Source organism: Eptatretus burgeri, chromosome 10 (genome assembly GCF_056783735.1).
Source record: "Eptatretus burgeri isolate ZD-2024b chromosome 10, Ebu_testis_v1, whole genome shotgun sequence".
Lineage (NCBI taxonomy): Eukaryota > Metazoa > Chordata > Myxini > Myxiniformes > Myxinidae > Eptatretus > Eptatretus burgeri.
This window is the reverse complement of record NC_140970.1, coordinates 88,518,888-88,537,991: the sequence shown is the minus strand read 5'-3', so window position 1 is coordinate 88,537,991 and position 19,104 is coordinate 88,518,888. Positions and strand designations below refer to the sequence as shown.

The 19,104-nt window shown below is 47.6% G+C and overlaps 1 protein-coding gene across 6 annotated transcripts in view; it reads left to right on the top strand.

Annotated features, from left to right (window-relative positions):
• The window catches only part of LOC147019052 (coiled-coil domain-containing protein 150-like), a 99,609-nt gene that overhangs the window by 62,750 nt on the left and 17,755 nt on the right, over window positions 1-19,104 (top strand). For all 6 annotated transcript variants that reach the window (XM_085899247.1, XM_085899251.1, XM_085899250.1 and 3 more), the window contains 6 exons: window positions 8,841-8,924; window positions 9,056-9,163; window positions 9,293-9,355; window positions 9,596-9,724; window positions 13,086-13,276; window positions 13,579-13,705. In XM_085899247.1, the coding sequence (XP_085755373.1) occupies window positions 8,841-8,924; window positions 9,056-9,163; window positions 9,293-9,355; window positions 9,596-9,724; window positions 13,086-13,276; window positions 13,579-13,705 (702 nt within the window). The remainder of the gene's footprint in view (window positions 1-8,840; window positions 8,925-9,055; window positions 9,164-9,292; window positions 9,356-9,595; window positions 9,725-13,085; window positions 13,277-13,578; window positions 13,706-19,104) is intronic.

The following is a 19,104-nucleotide window of genomic DNA, read 5'->3' as shown; positions in this document are numbered from 1 at the left end:
TGCTTTTGGTGGAATTGAATATGTGTGCTTTCCGTTCAGCGCGAATAAATGTGCTTTGTGTTGAACTGTTTCCCGCTTCGCTTCGTCATTTCCTTCATTGAATCCTCATCTTGCTTCACGTAAAGGGTTGGTAGTGGGCTGAATACGCCCGATAATTAATCGAACCGTCGAGGTCGACGATAACACCGCTCGGTTATCCCGATAGTACGGAACGGGTCGCTTAAGTGGCCCGTGTCCGAAGTCGACCTGCGGCGAGGTGCGATCGCCCGGTCTACCCTCCGCGTGGGTACTTAGGTAGGTCGAATTTGGCGAGCAACCCTATCCCACGCGGGGGCTGATTGGCTCGATCGCGGTGAGACCGAAAGGTCCACCCGTGACTGGTTCCCGGCGTTAGTCCGAGAGGGTCACGACTGGATTGTCCGTCCGGTGGGCGACGTGCCGCGATTCGAGTTACGTGGCCGTCAGCACGCCGGCGGGCGCGAATCCGTAACACTGGTGTCAGGTCTTGCGATACAAATTCATCGCCCTCCTCGCGGCACTGGTATCGGAGAACAGGAAAACGGGCTCTCCTGTCTCCGGCTAAATTCACGGGAATCGGTCCAGGGGTGAGAGAAGCGACCCCCGATTCCCTCCAAATTACGAGCGAGCGAAATTAACCCTTTAAGAGAAGCAAGATGGCGTCTCAAGGCGAGCGGGAGCCGGGGGTATTAGAAATGGATGTAGAATGTGTAGGATCCATGGCCCAGGATGGAATGCCCGTGCAGGAACACGGACTCGCCCAACTGAACCCAGAGCCCGAAATGGGTGCGGCAGCGGCCGCGGTGTATGACACCTCCCCCCCCCTCTCCACCAAAACCCTTCCCCAACCCTTGCCGAAACGGCTCAGCTGAGTGCATCCGACATGGCCCAGCTATGCGCCATGCTGGCGGCAATGACAGCAAGGATGGATGCAAATACAAACGAAATGAAAGAAATGAACGAAAAGATGGATGCGAATACACAAAAGATGGATGCGAATACACAACAAATGAACGAAAAGATGGATGCAAACGCAAATGAATTTATAAACGAAATGAAAAGCATGGGCAAGCAAATGAAAAAAGAAATGAAAGAACTACGGGGTGAGACGCAGAACATGGGCCGATGCCTGCAGGCGGGCATGAAGGCCGTGACCAGGGAGCTGGGAATGGCGACTCCACGTGTGGGAGCAAACGAGCTGGAAGGGGGTGCAACGGCTGACAGGCCCGCGGTGGAGGCGGGTAAAAAAATAATTCGGGGGGCGTGTTGGACGAGGGTCGTGACAGAGGAATCGACGGTGACCAAGAGGGAAAAATTAAATGGGGAGACCAAAACGTGTGAGACGAGACACGAGGTGACGACGACAGAAACTTATAAATGTATAGAGACACGGGAGACAAAAAAAATAGAGAGACAACACGATGAAGACGGGGTAAGTGACGCACACACACACACGGAGGTAGTGGAGGATAGTGAGGTTGAGCTGGCGGACTGGGTAGAGACCCAGTGCGAGCAGCTGGATGACCTCCTCCAGGATCGAGGGGAGGGAGGATGCCCCCTTGAGGCGAGTCACGACCAGGTGAGTTCGGTCGTGCTTTGCGAGGTTGAGGGGATGAGTGCTGTGAACGGGTGCACGGAGAGCTTGGGGGGTATAGAGGCCCCGGAGACCCTTGTGGGGACACGAATCCCCAGTGTAGTTGTCCCTGTGTGTGTGGTGCAAGGTGTGAGTGCGGCACCGTGTGTGGAAGCGACCCCGTGTGTGAGTGGTGTGGTGGCGATGGTGCCAGAGTGCGTGCTTCCCAGCACGCCGGGTGTGGATGGGGCACCGTGTGTGAGTGAGGCCGTGTGTGTGAGTGAAACGGCCAGTATGAGTGAGGCACCACGTGTGAGTGGTGTGGTGGCGATGGTGCCAGAGTACGTGCTTCCCAGCACGCCGTGTGTGGATGAAACGGCCAGTATGAGTGAGGCACCGCGGGTGAGTGCCCTCGCGTGTGTGGGTGAGGCACCGCGGGTGAGTGCCCCGCGCGAGTGAATGGAGCACCACGGGTGAGTGGTATGGGTTATGCAAGGGAGACCGTGTGTGTGAGAGAGCGGTATGTAAGGGAGATGTCGGTGGGCATGCGGGAGCACGCAGCCGCGTCTGCCGGTGTGAATGTGATGGAGTGGACTGTGAGCGTCGTAACACGCAGGTGTGCGTGGGTTGAATGGCGACGACGGCGACAGAGGAACGAAAGCCGAGTGGCGGCTGTAGTTGTTTCGCGGACCGTGCCGGGTTCACCCAGCAGTGAGCACGAGGTCCGTGCTGTGCAACGCACGAGACCACCACGTGCTCGCTTGCGAGAGTGAAGTCCCGGTCCGGAAACGCACGCGGTGGATTTGCCGATCCCGCGGACGGACAAAGTTTAGGCAGGACTACGGATTTGGACCGGACGGGTTCTCCACGCGATCGTGTGTGTTAAGCTCCAACGGGCAAAGCACATGTGTTCGCGTGGGGAACCCCTCGAGACGTGGGGCTTGTGTTTTTTTTATGCGCACGGTGACGCCATGGCTGCACGTGGGGTTGGAATCCGGCAGGAGGGGTATCTCTGCCGGATGGTACCGTCCAAGGAGGGACGAGGAACACGTGCAGCTGCATGACGTCACGGGCAGGTGCAAAGTGCGCGAGCTCTGAGTTGCCGCGCAGGTGCTGCGCATGGAAAAAAAAAAAAACAAAAAAAAAACAGTAAGCCTCACTTTCGGGTGCACAGGATTCCTGGGCAAGGGGTGGAAGACCCCCTTACCGGGGCACAGGATGGAAACTAGTTAGGGGGAAGGGTTAGCTTAGTTAGACCGACTTCATGGGGCAGGGGTAAGTCCTCATGGAGTCCGTGGAATGGATTAGTTAGAGGGATTGTAGCCAGATATAGGTTGGGAAATAAAATGGGATTATTTGAGGACATGGACAGACTTATGAATGTGTAGAGGGGACGTAGCTTAGCTACGTAGTGTTAAAAGGAACGTGCTATAGTTTAAGGGACGACGTGGGAGCACGAGTTAGTTAGGGGATGCAGTTAGAAGAATGGCAGAGTTCAGCGGTGGGTGTGTTGAAGAGTTGTTGGTGAGTTATGAGGTGGAGGCATGTGCTTGGTGAGTGAGTGAGGCCAGCGGGTCTGTGTGTATGGAGCGAATGGGGAATGCATGGTGCGATGAGTGATTGGGGGGAGGAGTGACTCCCGCCCAAGGGACCCCGGGGTCAGTGTAGATTGAGTTAGCTGGGTTAGTCAAATTGAAAAATGGAGGTCGTTTTGTTGTTGGTGGGAAAGTAGGCTCGAGACCCATTTGGAGGGGTGCAGGAGCCCTGTTGACGGGCTTGGGAGCGTGGCTGCGAAAGGTGAGTATCGCTGAGTGGGTACCCCGGGCACCAGGCTAGTCGGCCGCGGTAGGCCATGGGCCCATGGGGGCCGGGATAGAGTAGTGGGCACGGGTGCGCCTGCTTGGTGCGGGGGCCCGGGGCGCCATTAGCCACGTGGGCAGTGTTGTGGGCACGGGTGACCCTCGGAAAGGGGCCCGGGAGGCCGGCCTGCCACGTGTGCGTTTCAGGGGAGGTGCCATGGGGTCACTCCCCGGTGTTAGGGAGCTGGTAGGCTCGGAGGCAGTGTAGTGCCCGGGGGTGCCATAGCGGGAGATTCGGCAGAGGGTCGTGCCTGCCAAAGGGAGCCACGTGTCCCAGCCAGGAGACCGTGTGAGGGCACGGAGAGAAAATTGGGGGGCGAGGCCCGAAATTGTAAGGACACCAACACAGGCGACGGGAATCTGGGTTGTTAGAACCAATAGTTTAAGCGAGAGGCGCTTGTTGAAAGCCCCAGGGTAGTTTAACAGTTAAATGGATAGGGTAGATTAGTAAGTGTACCCCTCCGCACCATCCATCCCCTCGCTCTCGTTGTGGGCCGCTGGACCCACTTTGGTTATAGATCGCCGAACTCTGGGGAGGCCATTCTGAGGCTTCGTTGGGCCTCGACACAGGACGCTAGCTCTCCCTTATTCCCCTCCGGGAAGAGAACGTAGGGGTTGGGAGTAGGCTAGGTGACAGGATAGGTTAGCCGAACAAAGACGATAAAGGGGGTTAGGGGACGATTTATAGTGGGGAAGTAAAAATAAAAACAACAAAAAAATAAGTTGGGGCTAAATTGGGGTTTGACAAATTAAGGGAGTGGGTATGTACAGTGACAGGCAAAGGCGATAGGTGGGAGGGAGACAGGTAGGTAGGTCCGAGCCCGCCTTCCGAGTGGCCAGCACCACCGCACCCCCTCCACCAACCTCCACTGAACGGCAAAGGCTGGCCAGCTTCATCGGCTGGCTGTTTTTCTTCAAGGCCTGTGCCGGCCAACTTCATCGGCAGCTGTTGTTTTGCTGCGAGGCCTGTGCCGGCTGGATCGTCGGCAGCTGTTGTGTTGCTGTAAGGCCTGTGCCGGCCGGATCATCTGCAGCTGTGGTACTTCAAGGCCTGTGCCGGCCAGTTCATCTGCGGGCTGTGTTTGCCTGCAGCGGCCTTCTTCTGCGGGCTGTGTTTGCCTGATCACCTTTGCCATGCCATGCCCACTGCCCATGTTCACCAGCCCCGTTCAATTTTTGCTTTGCCCCCCCCTGTTCATTTCCATGTGCGCCAGGATCCGCAAGGCAACAGTTTGCAAGCTGCGAGAACTGCCCTGTTGGCAGCTACAACACGGAGACTGCATTTGTGCAGCCCATGCACCGTTGTGGTTCACTGAGTTCGATTCAAACCATCCATCCATCCATTCGTTGTGCTCATTGCGTGTGCCACTTGAGCTGGCACGGAGACTGCGTTGTGCGGCCCATGCACCGTTGTGGTTCACTGCGTTCAGTTCAAAAGGGAAGGCCTTGGATTGCGTGTGAGCAGCCAGCCACGTTCCCTGTCACCTGCATTGTTTGAGCCAGAGACTGCATGCGGGCAGCCTGGCTCCCCGCTAACTGCTTTTCTTTTGCAGAGTTCATTGATCCTGGGCCATGGTTTAGTGTAAAATTTGTAAGTTAAGGTTAAGATGTACTGTAAATATGAGTGCGCCCCCGGCATGTATGTCTTAGCGCCGGCAATTTTATTTAAGTCGTCCGTGTGAGTGAGTTTGTTTAGGTAGTTACGCAGCCCTCAGGTTATTTATTTTGGGGACACGAATACCATGAATGTCGCACTCAGGGATCCGTAGGTAAAATGTACTAGGGGAAAACTACACATGATGGCACACGAAAATTTGACGACTCGGGACGAGTCTGTAAAAAGGGGAGGGGGTAGTGTTGTGGTTACCAAATTCGCAAACCACCATTCAGGTCCCTTCGGTGAGGTATCTCGGTAAGTACATGTGTAGTTAGGCCCAAACCCGTTGTCTAGTGGGAATACATGTCATTTATGCGTGCTGCGACTCTTCAGGATAGCCGTTTTTCTTTTACTATCTTTATTTTGGACCAACCGCCATTGTTACCACCACCAGTCACAACATCAACCACCAACCACAACGCCGCTTCACCACAACCACCACGACCTTCACGTCACACCTCGCAACCGTCGCATCGCCACCGTTCTTGCGCCGCTTGTGGGTACCGGTGTTGGACTCGTGCAGGGCGCGCGCCGAACAGCGTGTACAAAACCACGGATTTTCTGCTTCAAAAACGGATCAAAAACGACACACGCCCACTTTTGTGCCGTCCAATCGGTGAGCGAGGGGCGATTTGGCCCCGCCTCCAGGGCGTTGGAGGGCGATCGATATATGCAAATTTATGGATCAAAAAGCATTCACGCCCACTTTTTCTCGGGCCAATGGGGAGCGAGGTGAAAGGTCGAAGGGAGGGGGTCAAAGCTGAGAGAGCGAAGCCACGGGGCTTATAAAAGCGACCGCGTTCGTCAGTCAAGTCGGAACAGAGAGTTAAGACTTCGCGGGCGGTGGAGTTGGGAAGAAGGAGCAAAAAGGAGCTGGTCGCCGTCGTGTGCGTTGGAGTCGGAGCGGAGGGGACGGAGCTGTGGAGAGGCGGCGAGGGCAGACGAGGGGGTGCTCGCGTCGTGCAGGGAGCTGCACCCCAGGGAGGCCGACAGCGCGACCTGGCTGAGGTGGAGACGCTCGTCGCGGGACTCGAGGCAGAATAGGAATCCTCTATACCCCGAGCATCAGCAACCCCCTCCTGTTTCCCCCCGCGCTGAGATAGTGCGACCAAGGGGGCCCCTTTCCCACCCCCTACCAGACACTGTCCGCGAGGCCCGCGGAGTTGAGGCACCATCGCCGCTCCGCGTCTCATCACCAGACGGGTAGGCCCGACCCGGTCTCGGCCTCAGGCCCGCCTCATCCTTGAGGGTTCTCTATTCTTTTCCTTGGTTTTGGGTATGTGTTGTCGGCGCCGTCTGTGAAGTAAAATTGTATAAGTGTTGCCGTGTGCTCGCGTAATCGGTATTAGATCTGCATTGTGTCTTCGCTTTTACATTTGCTTTTTGTGTAAATTGCATTGTGTTTTCCTTTTCTATGTGCTTTTGGTGGAATTGAATATGTGTGCTTTCCGTTCAGCGCGAATAAATGTGCTTTGTGTTGAACTGTTTCCCGCTTCGCTTCGTCATTTCCTTCATTGAATCCTCATCTTGCTTCACGTAAAGGGTTGGTAGTGGGCTGAATACGCCCGATAATTAATCGAACCGTCGAGGTCGACGATAACACCGCTCGGTTATCCCGATAGTACGGAACGGGTCGCTTAAGTGGCCCGTGTCCGAAGTCGACCTGCGGCGAGGTGCGATCGCCCGGTCTACCCTCCGCGTGGGTACTTAGGTAGGTCGAATTTGGCGAGCAACCCTATCCCACGCGGGGGCTGATTGGCTCGATCGCGGTGAGACCGAAAGGTCCACCCGTGACTGGTTCCCGGCGTTAGTCCGAGAGGGTCACGACTGGATTGTCCGTCCGGTGGGCGACGTGCCGCGATTCGAGTTACGTGGCCGTCAGCACGCCGGCGGGCGCGAATCCGTAACAATATATATATATATATATATATATATATATATATATATATATATATATATATATATATATATATATATATAGTTATGTATATATATATATATATATAGTTATGTGTATATATATATATATATATATATATATATATATATATATATATATATATATATATAGTTATGTATATATATATATATATATATATATATATATATATATATATATATATATATATATATATATATATCTATATATATATAATGTGTATATATATATATATATATATATATATATATATTTATGTATATATATATATATATATATATATATATATATATATATATATATATATATATATATATATATATATATATATATATATATATATATATATATATATATATATATATAGTTATGTATATATATATATATATATATATATATATATATATATATATATATATATATATATATAGTTATGTATATATATATATATATATATATATCTATATATATATAATGTGTATATATATATATATATTTATGTATATAGGCCTATGTATATATATATATATATATATATATATATATATATATATATATATATATATATATATATATATATATATATATATATGAAAATCTGTGGCATGACTTGAAGATTGCTGTCCATCAACGCTCCCCACGCAATTTGACTAAGCTTGAATAGTTTTGTACAGAACAATGGGCAAATATTTCCCAATCAAGGTTTGCAAAGTTGGTAGAGAAAAGTCTGATTTATTGCAATTTAATTTCAAGCTATAATGCAACAAAAGGTGAAAAATTTGAAATTGGTGGCGACTTTCTCTGGGCACTGTATATTGTCGTGACATATATATTAGGTTTTTTTTTCGCAACGTACAAACCTCATAACCATCGCAACACATTAACATGAATCATCCCAGTATAACTGACAAATGAGCATTATTTAATTTCTGTGTGGCTTCTCGTAAGCTTGTGCACTTGCTTTAAACTTACACAGTGTATGTGCTCATGTCCGTCATGTTCTCATTCCTGTGGCACAACACACAATGTTATTTTCTATTAGGGGAAACAAGACATACCGGCCACCATATGCATAGCTGGGACACCCACGTTGACCTGTGAGAATTTATCACATTGTGTGCATCTGATTTGTTTCACGTCTTAACTTGATATCATCAATAGACGCATGGTAGGGTTTTTGGGATGTGATGAGTACCAAGTAAAGACTCTACCCTTGTCCAAAAAAAAGCTAAAATAACTCAGGCACACACTCTGCAACGAATAGTCGAGAATCCCACCTCCACCCGATGAACAACTTGAAACAGATGTTACAGTGAAGTTCTAGACTGTGATTCTGGCTTTGGGAGGCTCTTGAAGCTATTAAATGGTCACATACCAACGGTTATTATGCATTTCTAATAACCTTTTGTGTTCTCTCATGGTTGGTAATGTGTAAAATCGAAAATAGTGCTTTTTTGTCGAAAACAAAAAGCAAATTTTGTCTAAAAGTATACATATATCGATTTTTAAAGTGGAGAATGACCGTTGTACTGTCGGACCCCAACATTCGCAGGGGATAAGTTCCTGAAAAATGCCGCGCATGTCAGGGCGTTGTTTCAATGGGAAAATGGGGAATAGGTTTCCGGCAGTTAGTGATTCATAAGGGAAAATCAAAAATCCCGTGAAAAACCACGAATATGCGAAGCACAGGTTCGCGAATGTAGAAGCAGGTCACAATTTATGAACCGCGAATATCAGTGTCCGACTGTACTGGATGGGTGAACACATTGATGTTCCTCTCTTCTCACCTTTCAGAATGCCAACGAGCGGATTGAAAAGCTTTTGGTCGAAGCGACGGAATCGAACAATGAGTTGGCTTTTGAAAAAGGCAAACTGCAAGTGAGTTTTTAACAATCTCACTGCATCACGCACAACTTGATCATGCAGAAATCAACTTGTTCTCACCATTGTGCAATTGTCTACACCTTGAAACCTGACGATGGATCATTTTGGCCAACACACTCCTGTAGTGTCAGATAAGGGAATTGAAGAAGCGGGTCATTTCTCTGTCGGAGGTGCAAGAAGAGCACACGAGGCTGGAACGCTTAAACACCGAGCTACATGCCATGAACACAAAGGTACCGCTGGTCACACGTAACGTGTATGGTTGTTGTATTCTCTTGTGATCTTGAGCACAATGCATGAAGCAGATTCCTTGTGACATTGTACCTGTACTGAGGATTATTTTACATTACATTCCCAAACAGGTATGTTTGGAGTTGAATTCCAGCAAAGGTTCCATGCAGCAGCTTGAAAAGGTGGTGCTGGAGGTAACTTATTCCGCATATCCAAATTTACTCTCAAACCTTTGGTGTGATTGATAAATAATCCATTTGTGCCTGCGTGATTAAATCCACCTACTTTCCATGATTTAATCACTCTTCACTTCCCTTTGCATTTTCCCACTCTTGTTACTCATCTTTTGTTGTATTTTTTGTTTCCTTCATCACCCATCTAATCTCACGTTTCTTTTGCTCTTCACACACATCAACACACCTTTTACACCCCAGCTTAAGGACTCCATGCAGCGGAAGGATGCGGAATTTTCACGACTCACCCGTTTACATGGAGACAACCTGCAGGAGAAGGAGAGACTTTTGGGACAACTCCATGATGTTGAAGGCAGGGAGACAGACAGAGTAAGGTGTCCAACAAGATAAGGCCGTTGTTTAAAGGCCAATTTCCATCACAAATCATTGACATCATGCCTGCTTAAAAAGATTTAACTTTGGAAGATCATAAGGTGGTAAGTTCATTTGTATACTGGATAAGGACTTGTGCTGTTTGTTGTATGCTATATATACAGTATCCATCCATCTATTCGGACCATACTCTGTGCAGAGCGTTGGTGCTGCCTATGCAGTCTCCTTGGCTATTGGACACAATCCTGGACGGGTCGCCACTCCGACACAGGATACCAGCAAGCTGGTACTCATTTTTGCCAACCTCAGAAGGATAACAGGCAGAGTCAACCCCACCTGGTATTAATTCAACAACCAAGTGGGATTTGAACTCAGGATATTAGGATCCTAAGCCCACCACCCTAACCATTAAGCCAACACCAGGCATATATACAGTATGTATCACGAAAAGAGTGTGAAACGCTGCTGCAATGCCTTTGAGACCCTTATGTGTCAGGCATGGTCCTGGATTGCCAAGCAACGATTGGATAATTTTGTCCAAGCGCAGACTATTTTCCCATATTTGCAAACAGCTTCGTCAAACCATCTTAATAGTGGGGAAGGAGGCATCTCCATGCAAAGGATTCAGCAAGAATAGACTTAATGTAATAGTAATAATAAAACACAGCACCACAATAACTACAATGGCACTCAGTAAAGCGCAAACTTCCGCAGGATGAAGAGTTTACGTTTTGTATCTCACCGATAGGGCCGGATCTGCATCCAGACCTGAACTAAAATCTAATCGGCTTGTTCTTGTCACCTACCAAACTCATCGACCAAGTTTTGCCATAAACCGTCTGCAACGTTTTTGAGATATCATGTTCAGACAGACAAACAGACAAACATGGGTGAAAACATAACCTCCGTCCATCTTGGGTGGTGGAGTTAATAAATACATTGGCCTGAGTGGAGCCCTGACAAGGTACGTGCATGTGCACGTGCACACACACCTTATATCTCTATGTATTATTGTAATGACACAAGCCTGATTACGACAATGGAATGAGGGAAGGGAAAGCAGGATTTGCAAATAAACAGAAAATAAACTTTTCATGCATTGGGAAAGAGATAATGAAGAGAACGAGGATAAGTAACAGAGGTCGGGAGTGTGGTTCGTGACGGGAGGACGTGCAACTACAGATAGACACAGGCTTATAAGATGGACATATTGCTTCCTGACTGAGAGGCGGTCTCATGTGCATCAATATGAAACCATGCCTGCAAAGGTAGGGCTGACTGTGTAGATAGATGGTGGCCATTCTTTATGGCACAAAAGACCATGAGGACTCCTACCCTTTCGCCTGCATGTAACAATGCATATTTAAAAAAAATAAAAAAATTCTGCACATTCATTCTCTCTCTCATTACCCTCTGCCCTGGGTGTAGGACTCAAAAAATAACATCTGGGCGGTCAAAAAAAACGAGTTTGGGTCGTGCAGGGTTGGATTTGGAGAGGAGACAATCGGATAATCACAAAACTGTCTGACATTTTGAATAATGGCTTTGTCTCCTGTGGAAACTGAAATATTAATTGAATTTACTAGTACATGCCCCCGTACGTGCGTGGCTGTACGTGCAAAAAAAAAAACAAAAAAAACTTTCAAACCGCGAGTTAGAAACAACAACCACACAGGCCGTTCCTTCGCTCTTGCGTGCCGGTACGTGCGTGGCCGTATGTGCGTGGCCGTACATGCAAACCAAAAAAAAAAAACTTTCAAACCGCGAGCCAGAAACAACAACCACACAGGCCGTTCCTTCGCTCTTGCATGCCAGTACGTGCGTGGCCGTACATGCAAACCAAAAAAAAAAAACTTTCAAACCGCGAGCCAGAAACAAACACACAAGCCGTTGCTTCGCTCTCGGGTGCCCATACGTGCCAACCCCCCCCCCCAAAAAAACTGTCAAACAACCACACAGGCCATTCCTTCGCTCTCGTAAACGACGACTGGATTGGGACATTGTGTTTATCTATAAATGCGCATAAGAAATCGGGAAATTATTAGAATACATTAAGTCATCACTATCCGGAAGTAGTGCGTGCCCGTACGGAATGTTCACATGCATTCCACGAATTATCGCTTGCATTGAAGTAACAACTGCTGTGATACTTACACACACAGAGTTAATTAAAATCAAGTTTACCTCCCTGTCTTTGCTTGCCATGACATTCGCAGATTCACTGCCATTGACCATTGCCACTCCTACGCCATGGTAACTAAGGCACCGATCCCCATCGTAACCGGCACGGCACGTGACGTCATCGTCGGCTGGCCGCGCATCGGCCTACGCAGCAACGTGTCCTTTCATTGGTTGGTAAATAAATGGCCATAACTTGGGAAGCACTTGTCCGATTAATATCAAACCTTGAAAAGGCACATACTCAGGTCCCCAGCAATATAGCTGGCTAGTTTCAATGAGATCGGACCAGTGGTTGTCGAGAAACAGCGGTCACAGACAGACAGACACACACACACACACACACACTGCTGGAATTATAGATAGATAATAACGTAAAAATGAAAAATGAATTTGGTTTAGTGCTTTGAGAAATAATTTAATAAATATATGCTGAGAAAACTAGTAAAGAGCAGAATACACACATTTCGCTGATGTCGTCGGTAAACAACCTTGTAAAATGTCCACAAAGTTCCATTTGTTATCCAGACATACCCTGGTAAAACTGTATATCTTCTTCTTCTTTCGGCTGCTCCCGATAGGGGTCGCCACAGCGGATCATCCGTATGATCCGCATAGTGATTTGGCACATGTTTTACGCTGGATGCCCTTCCTGACACAACCCTGGTCACCTCTTACGACACAGGGATATGGTACACCTATTTTAACCGGGGTATACACCGGCCCAGTATACTGGTACTCATTTCGCCGACCTCGGAAGGATGACAGGCTGAGTCAACCCCCTGGTGTATTAATTCAGTGGCTCAACGGGGCTTGAACTCAGGACCTTTTGGATCCCAAGCTGCTGCCCTAACCACTGCGCCAACACCAGGCTATCCTGGTAAAACTGTATATATACACTCAATATTATATGTAGAATTAAGTTTTCAGCTTGCAACGATGTAGCAAGTTGGGGCCTTCCTTCTGTGCACAGGAGTGTCTTGTATTTTACTGAACAAACAGCTTGTAGTGAACTAAAGTTTTTCTGTCTTAAGGTGGCTAGAAATTGCTTCCACACTCCCAATCTAATATTTGACTTTTAATTTTACCTGTCTATTATGTCGAGAACCATCTCAAGCTTTTCTTTTTTGGTTGTCTCCCTTTGTTCGTGTTAAGGCTTGTGATCTAACTCTGTCTTCAGCGGTGTCAGTGTGAGAAGCAGCGAAGTGAGCTATTTGAGGAGCTATCAGGTGCTCGGCGCAAGGTGGCACGTGTGGAGGGTTTATTGAGTCAGACCATGGAGGAACGCAACAAATCCTGTGACGAGCTGAAGAAAGTGCAGAACAAGGTCGCTTCCCTGCAGGAAAAGCTGCGAGAAATGGAATCACTACGGTAAGGGCCATGGTGATGGAGGAACAGGTACAAAAACAATCACTGTGGTAAAGGCTGCGTTGCTGGAGGAGTACCGGGAGAAATAGATGATTAATGATGGAGAAACATTACACGTGAAAGAAAAGAAGGAGATTTGATGAAGCACTATAAGTACTGATAGGAAGTGAAGGGAGAAAATGAGAAACTAGAATATAGGACAGACAAAGGTGACAATAAAAAGAGCAAAGGACAAAGAGGCACAAAGCATGCAGCATCTTTTTATTACACGTTTGAGATTGTCGTGTTCACGTGTGGATGTGCAGAAATAGGGACATGGAGGCCAATCGTGAGCAGGCTGGAGTTTTTGCTTCCCAGCTGGACTCCCTCGGGCGTCACTTTCGGGCAGAACAGGACAAAGCTCGCAAAGCAGCAGCTCGACAGATCGGTGAGGTATAACCTTCGCATACAAGATTCATTCACCATTGACTTGTCATGCCACAAATCACTTGCACATCATTAGTGGCCACGTGCACACTGATAGTCCGACAGGATGATTCAGAGGTGGTGCACTTCCCTCTGGGCGGCCAAGTCTGAATTTGAATCTTAATCCGAGCTGTTGGATCGGTGCTTCACGGGCAGAGCGTTTTATTGCAAAGTGTGCCGTCCATCGGACGGACGTTAAACTTGGCGTCTTGTCTGCCTGCATGAGTTTGTGCATGTTAAAGGTCCCACGGTGTTTCTCGCATAGAGTTGGTGAGTTACCACTGGCATCCTAGAACAGATTACAAATTCCTGCCCCAACCAGCTCCAATCATGTCAGGGCTGCCCGTCTGGTTTGTGAAAGACTTGGGGGCAAAAGCTTTCCCTGGCATACACCACAAAGTCAGAATATCTGAGGTCATTAAAGTGTTAATGGTAGTGGTAATAGCAATAATTGTAGACGTATTATTCTGATCACTTTAGTGGTTTTGCTATGCTGGCAGGATGGCCGAGAGGTACGCACACTCGCCTCTAAGCTGTCGAGCTGGGGTTAGAATCTCAGCCCAAATATAAACCGTCATCCCGGTGTTTCACAGGCAGCATGATTCTTCAGTGTGTGTGCTGTCCCTCGTCCCTCGGATGAGGGACAGTAATACTGGGCGTCCGTCTGCCGGTATTAGTTGGTGGACATTAACGATCTCACGGTGTCCGTTGCGGAGAGGAGGCGAGCTATCGCCTGCACCCTGAACAAATTCCTAATTCCTGTCCTAACCTACAGAGGGTTTGAAGCAGTGGCACTGCCGCACCGCTGCAAGAACTGATGCAAACCCTCAGCCTTTTGCTGCATACGGAAGAATAAGTGGTTTTGCTTTGTTAAATTTGGGACCTTTCGGAAAAGTGGCTCCTCCCAAGTACAGTATGTAATATAATATATCGTACTGGATGGATTTTGTCACGTGAACAATTAACCTTTTTAATGGATGTACATGTGAACCCATCTGTTCTGTTCTTGCGTGGTGTGCCGCTGATGCTGTGCCCCTCTACCAGTACACTGGTACTCATTTCGCTGACCTCGAAAGGATGACAGGCTGAGTCAACCCCCACCTAGTGTTCATTCAGCAGCCAACGGGGCTCGAACTCAGACCCTGGGATCCTAAGCCAGCCGCTAAGCCAACACCAGGCTTATGTGACCACACACACACACACACACACACACACACACACACACACACACACACACACACACACACACACACACACACACACACACACACACACACACACACACACACACACACACACACACACACACACACACACACGAAAGCTAAGTTGGTAGTGTGCTCACCTTTACTTGGTTCTGTGTAAGATGCTGCATGGTATTGAACTGAATAACGAAAATTGTGGAGCGAGCCATCTTTTAAATTGGACAGAAAGCAAGCTCTCTTGTTTGCTGTTGCCCGAGTTTTAAAGATCTCAAAGGTTGAGGAGGCACTTGGGCCAGTTACTTGGTTGTACAGAACCGGTCAACAATTTAAATGGAATACAGCGTACCAGCCATGGCATAATAGGATGGAAATCTTGAGTGTTTTTGGCAAAGGGGGTTTAAATGGTGTCGGAGTGTGCAATCATCAAATTGCACGAAATCTGAACCATGATGGTAGCTCCAGCCAGGTTCTTTCCCACGATTGCAATCAAAATTGCAATGAAAGCAGTATTATGTTCCCACTTTACCTTTGTATGTACACAGGAGAATCGAGTCGCAATCGTGAGCTATTGCCAAAGCTTTGTTTTTTTTTTTTGCAGCGACATCCACGAGACGCACACTATATATGTGAAAAAGATTTTAAAATGCATGTTGTTCAACAGAACAACAAAGCACCAAGTGAAAAAGGTCTCATTCTTTTTTGTTCTTGGTGAAGGAACATAAGACGTGCAAAATAACTGTCGATCTTTGAATACGTATTGTTACGGTTCTTGGAACCGTATGCATACAAACATACAGTTGTCCTGAAGTTAGTTATGCCATTCAGTATATGTGCAGATAGAACCCCCTCCTTGTGTGTTGTGGGAAAGCAAAAGGGGGTGCGTTGCGATGTTTTTTTTTTAGTTAGATTAATAAATCTATATATCACATCCATTACGATCCACGGTACCATAGCGCTTGCAGCCCTCGGTTCGCTGGCCACAGCGCACCAGTGTCCATCTGCTGTCTCCGGAGGCTCGTTCCGAGGCAGAATCTTCACGTCCGCAGTTCCTTTTCAGCTTCCCCAAACGTTCCGATTCAATCTTGGTTGTACCACCGTCCACCTTCCTCAAACACGCGTGGAGTGGGCGGGCTTTCCCCGCCTGGCCGAAATCCCGCCCAGAAAGGGCGGACTCCATGAAGGCCCTGTCCGATCAGGGCGGAGGGTGATGTCAGCTTCGCCAAGGCCCCTCCCCGACCTTGAAGATCTATAAATTACGACACCATCCTTCCAGAGTAGGGTGCTGAGAGAGTCGGGGAGTTCGTTGGTTGGTTGTGAGAGAGTGAGAGAGTCGGTGGGTTCGTTGGCTGGTTGCAAAGAAAGAAGGAAGGTCGTTGGTTGAGTTGGTCCCTTGGATGTTGGTTGAAGAAGGTCGTGATTACGGAAGGCCTGCCCGTGTCTCTCCTCGGCGGCCCGTCTGTTATTCTGGTCCAAGTGCACCCGACCTTGACTGGGTCTCTCGTTGGGTCCTGTCTGCTGCCCTGTTCTACCTTGGACTCCGCGCTCTCCACCCAGGCTCCTTCACAGACACGGTCTTCACTCATGCGGCTGTGGGTCGAACTGCACGACCTTTGTCAGGTGCCGCACCACGGAGCGTCCCTTCCTTTGGAACGTTCAGGTACCTCCCTCCCTGGCTGCAAAAGTCTGCCATTCAACTGGGTTTATTTTGTCTGAGTGTGTGGCACCTGTCCTATAAGTAGTATTGTATAAGTATTTGATCAATGTAAATCTTGCCTGTATTATTCTCGTGACAAGTCTGCTCTGTGTCCTCTTTTGTAAGTTGCTGTAAAATTGTCGCACTACATCTCTCTCTTCTGTCCCCTGCCCAACACACCAATAAACTTGTTCCTGTACCACATAAATTTCCTCGCCTTAGTGTAAATAAATGATTGTAGAAATGTTCCCAGTTCGTTTTTGTCTTTTCCTTCATTGGTCCAGCAAGGTTCGGATCTAAGTTTAGCCGGGTCTTTATCGCTGATAATCTGTTCATTCTAGCCGGTACGTTCTTGGCAGTTCCGCTCGACTGCACCGGATCCGGAGTTAGGAGTTGGTACTTTACCGTAGTTGGTAGAATGATCCGGTTCGGGCAAGGCGTACCGAGGGTGTGGTTCCCCGGTAGTCGAAACCGTGTGGTTAATTAGGTAAATTGATTAGAGACAAAAAGACCCCATGCCACGCGGTGAGGTATTGGTGCCCACGGTCAGTTAAGTGACCCGCCGCGTCACGGAATTATCCGTGAGCGACGGCCTACAATTCCGGGGAGTCTGGTGGGAGATGACGTAACTTCCCCCACCTCGTGGTCGCTCTCGCCACCGGACCGCCAGCCCGCAACAGTATTTTAATGCAGAAGGTCCGATTGAAATTTGACTCTTCTTCTTCCTCTTATTCCTCTTCTTCCTCTTTCTTACCTCCGTGTTTGCCTCCAAATCCCGAGTGTCCAACCCATCCCACGATGGCCTCTCATTACCACTTCGCACCAAGTGCCTTCTTGACTCAGTGTCCTTCACACCTGAAAAGGTAGAGAAAGCTCAGTCCAGCTTCAACTCTCCATTGGTGACAGGGCCAGATGGTATCAGTGCCAATATTGTCAAATCCTGATCTTCTGCTCTTGTTTTTCCTTTGTTTGCTCTATTCAGCCTGTCCTCCTCCCTTGTGCTTGGACATCCCTAAGTATCCCTCCCATCCATAAGAAGAGTGCACAAACGCATCCTCTCAACTAGATGGTATTCATAGAATACTTACCCTGCAGTCAATGGTTTGGGAGATATAGAGGTGCGACGTTTTTCGGTTTTTCCAAGATGGCACCTGTACCACATGACTTATGACATCATGATTATCATTAAAATATTCTACAGGAGGAGGCACTCCGATGTTGAAAATTTCGTGTCCTTCCGACCAACAGTTGCTGAGAAAAAATAATTCATAATGATCAGACAAGTGTACTTGTTGAATTATGACGTCATAATGAAGGCACCGATGACATCACCGTTAACATATCTTATTCCCCATGGGGAGTAGTTTTAACAATGAGCCAGGTCTCAATTTTTTCCATGGAGTGGTTTCAGACATAGAGGTCTGAAGTTTTTCGAAGATGGTGCCTGTACTACATGACCTATGACATGGTAATTATCATAAACATATTCTACAGGAAGAGGCAATCCAATGGTGGAAATTTTGTGTCAATTGGACCAGGAATTGCAGAGAAATAAAATTCATACTGGTCGAATCAAGCGTTGTACTTGTCGAATTATGACGTCATAATTAAGATACCGATGACATCATCATTAACCTATCTTATTCCCCAAGGGGAGCACTTGACAATAAGCCATGTTTCAGTTTTTTCCATGAAGCGGTTTCAGAGATAAAGAGGTGCAACTTTGTTCGATTCTTTTCCAAGATGGCGCCCGTACCACGTGACATATGACGTCATAATTATCATTAAAAAAATTATACAGGAGGAGCCACTCATTCTGAAAATTTCGGTCCGTCAGACAAACAGTTGCACAGGAAAAATGTTTTTTCATACTTATCAGATCAAGCGTTGTACTTGTCGAATTACGTCATAATGAAGGCACCGATGACATCATCATCAACATATCTTATTCCCCATTGGGAGTACTTGACAATGAGCCATGTTTCAATTTTTTTCCATTGAGCGGTTTGAGAGTAATAGGTGTAACATTTTTCCAAGATGGCGTCGTACCACGTGACCTATGACGTCATAATTATGAATAATTTTTTTTTTTTTTTTTACAGGCGGAGGCACTCCTACAGTAAAATTTGGTTTCAATCGGACCAATGGTTGCCGAGAAAATGAATTTGAAAAAATAGACATGCACGCACGAACTCGCGTACGCAACCGAATGCCGAACCCTGCTTTTCGCTTCGCGAGCGCAGGGTAACGATAGGCAAGTAAGCTTGCATCCAATTCTGAGTAAAATCGTGGAATCCATCATCACAGCAAATATCATCTTTCCTCTTTTCAAACAGTCTCATCTCTGACCATCATTTTGGATTTCATGCAGGTCACTCAACATGGATATGCTGCTGCTCGTTCAGAAATCCTCACAATTGTATCTTCGACATTTGCTATTCAGGTATCCTGCTCTACTTGTCAAGCTC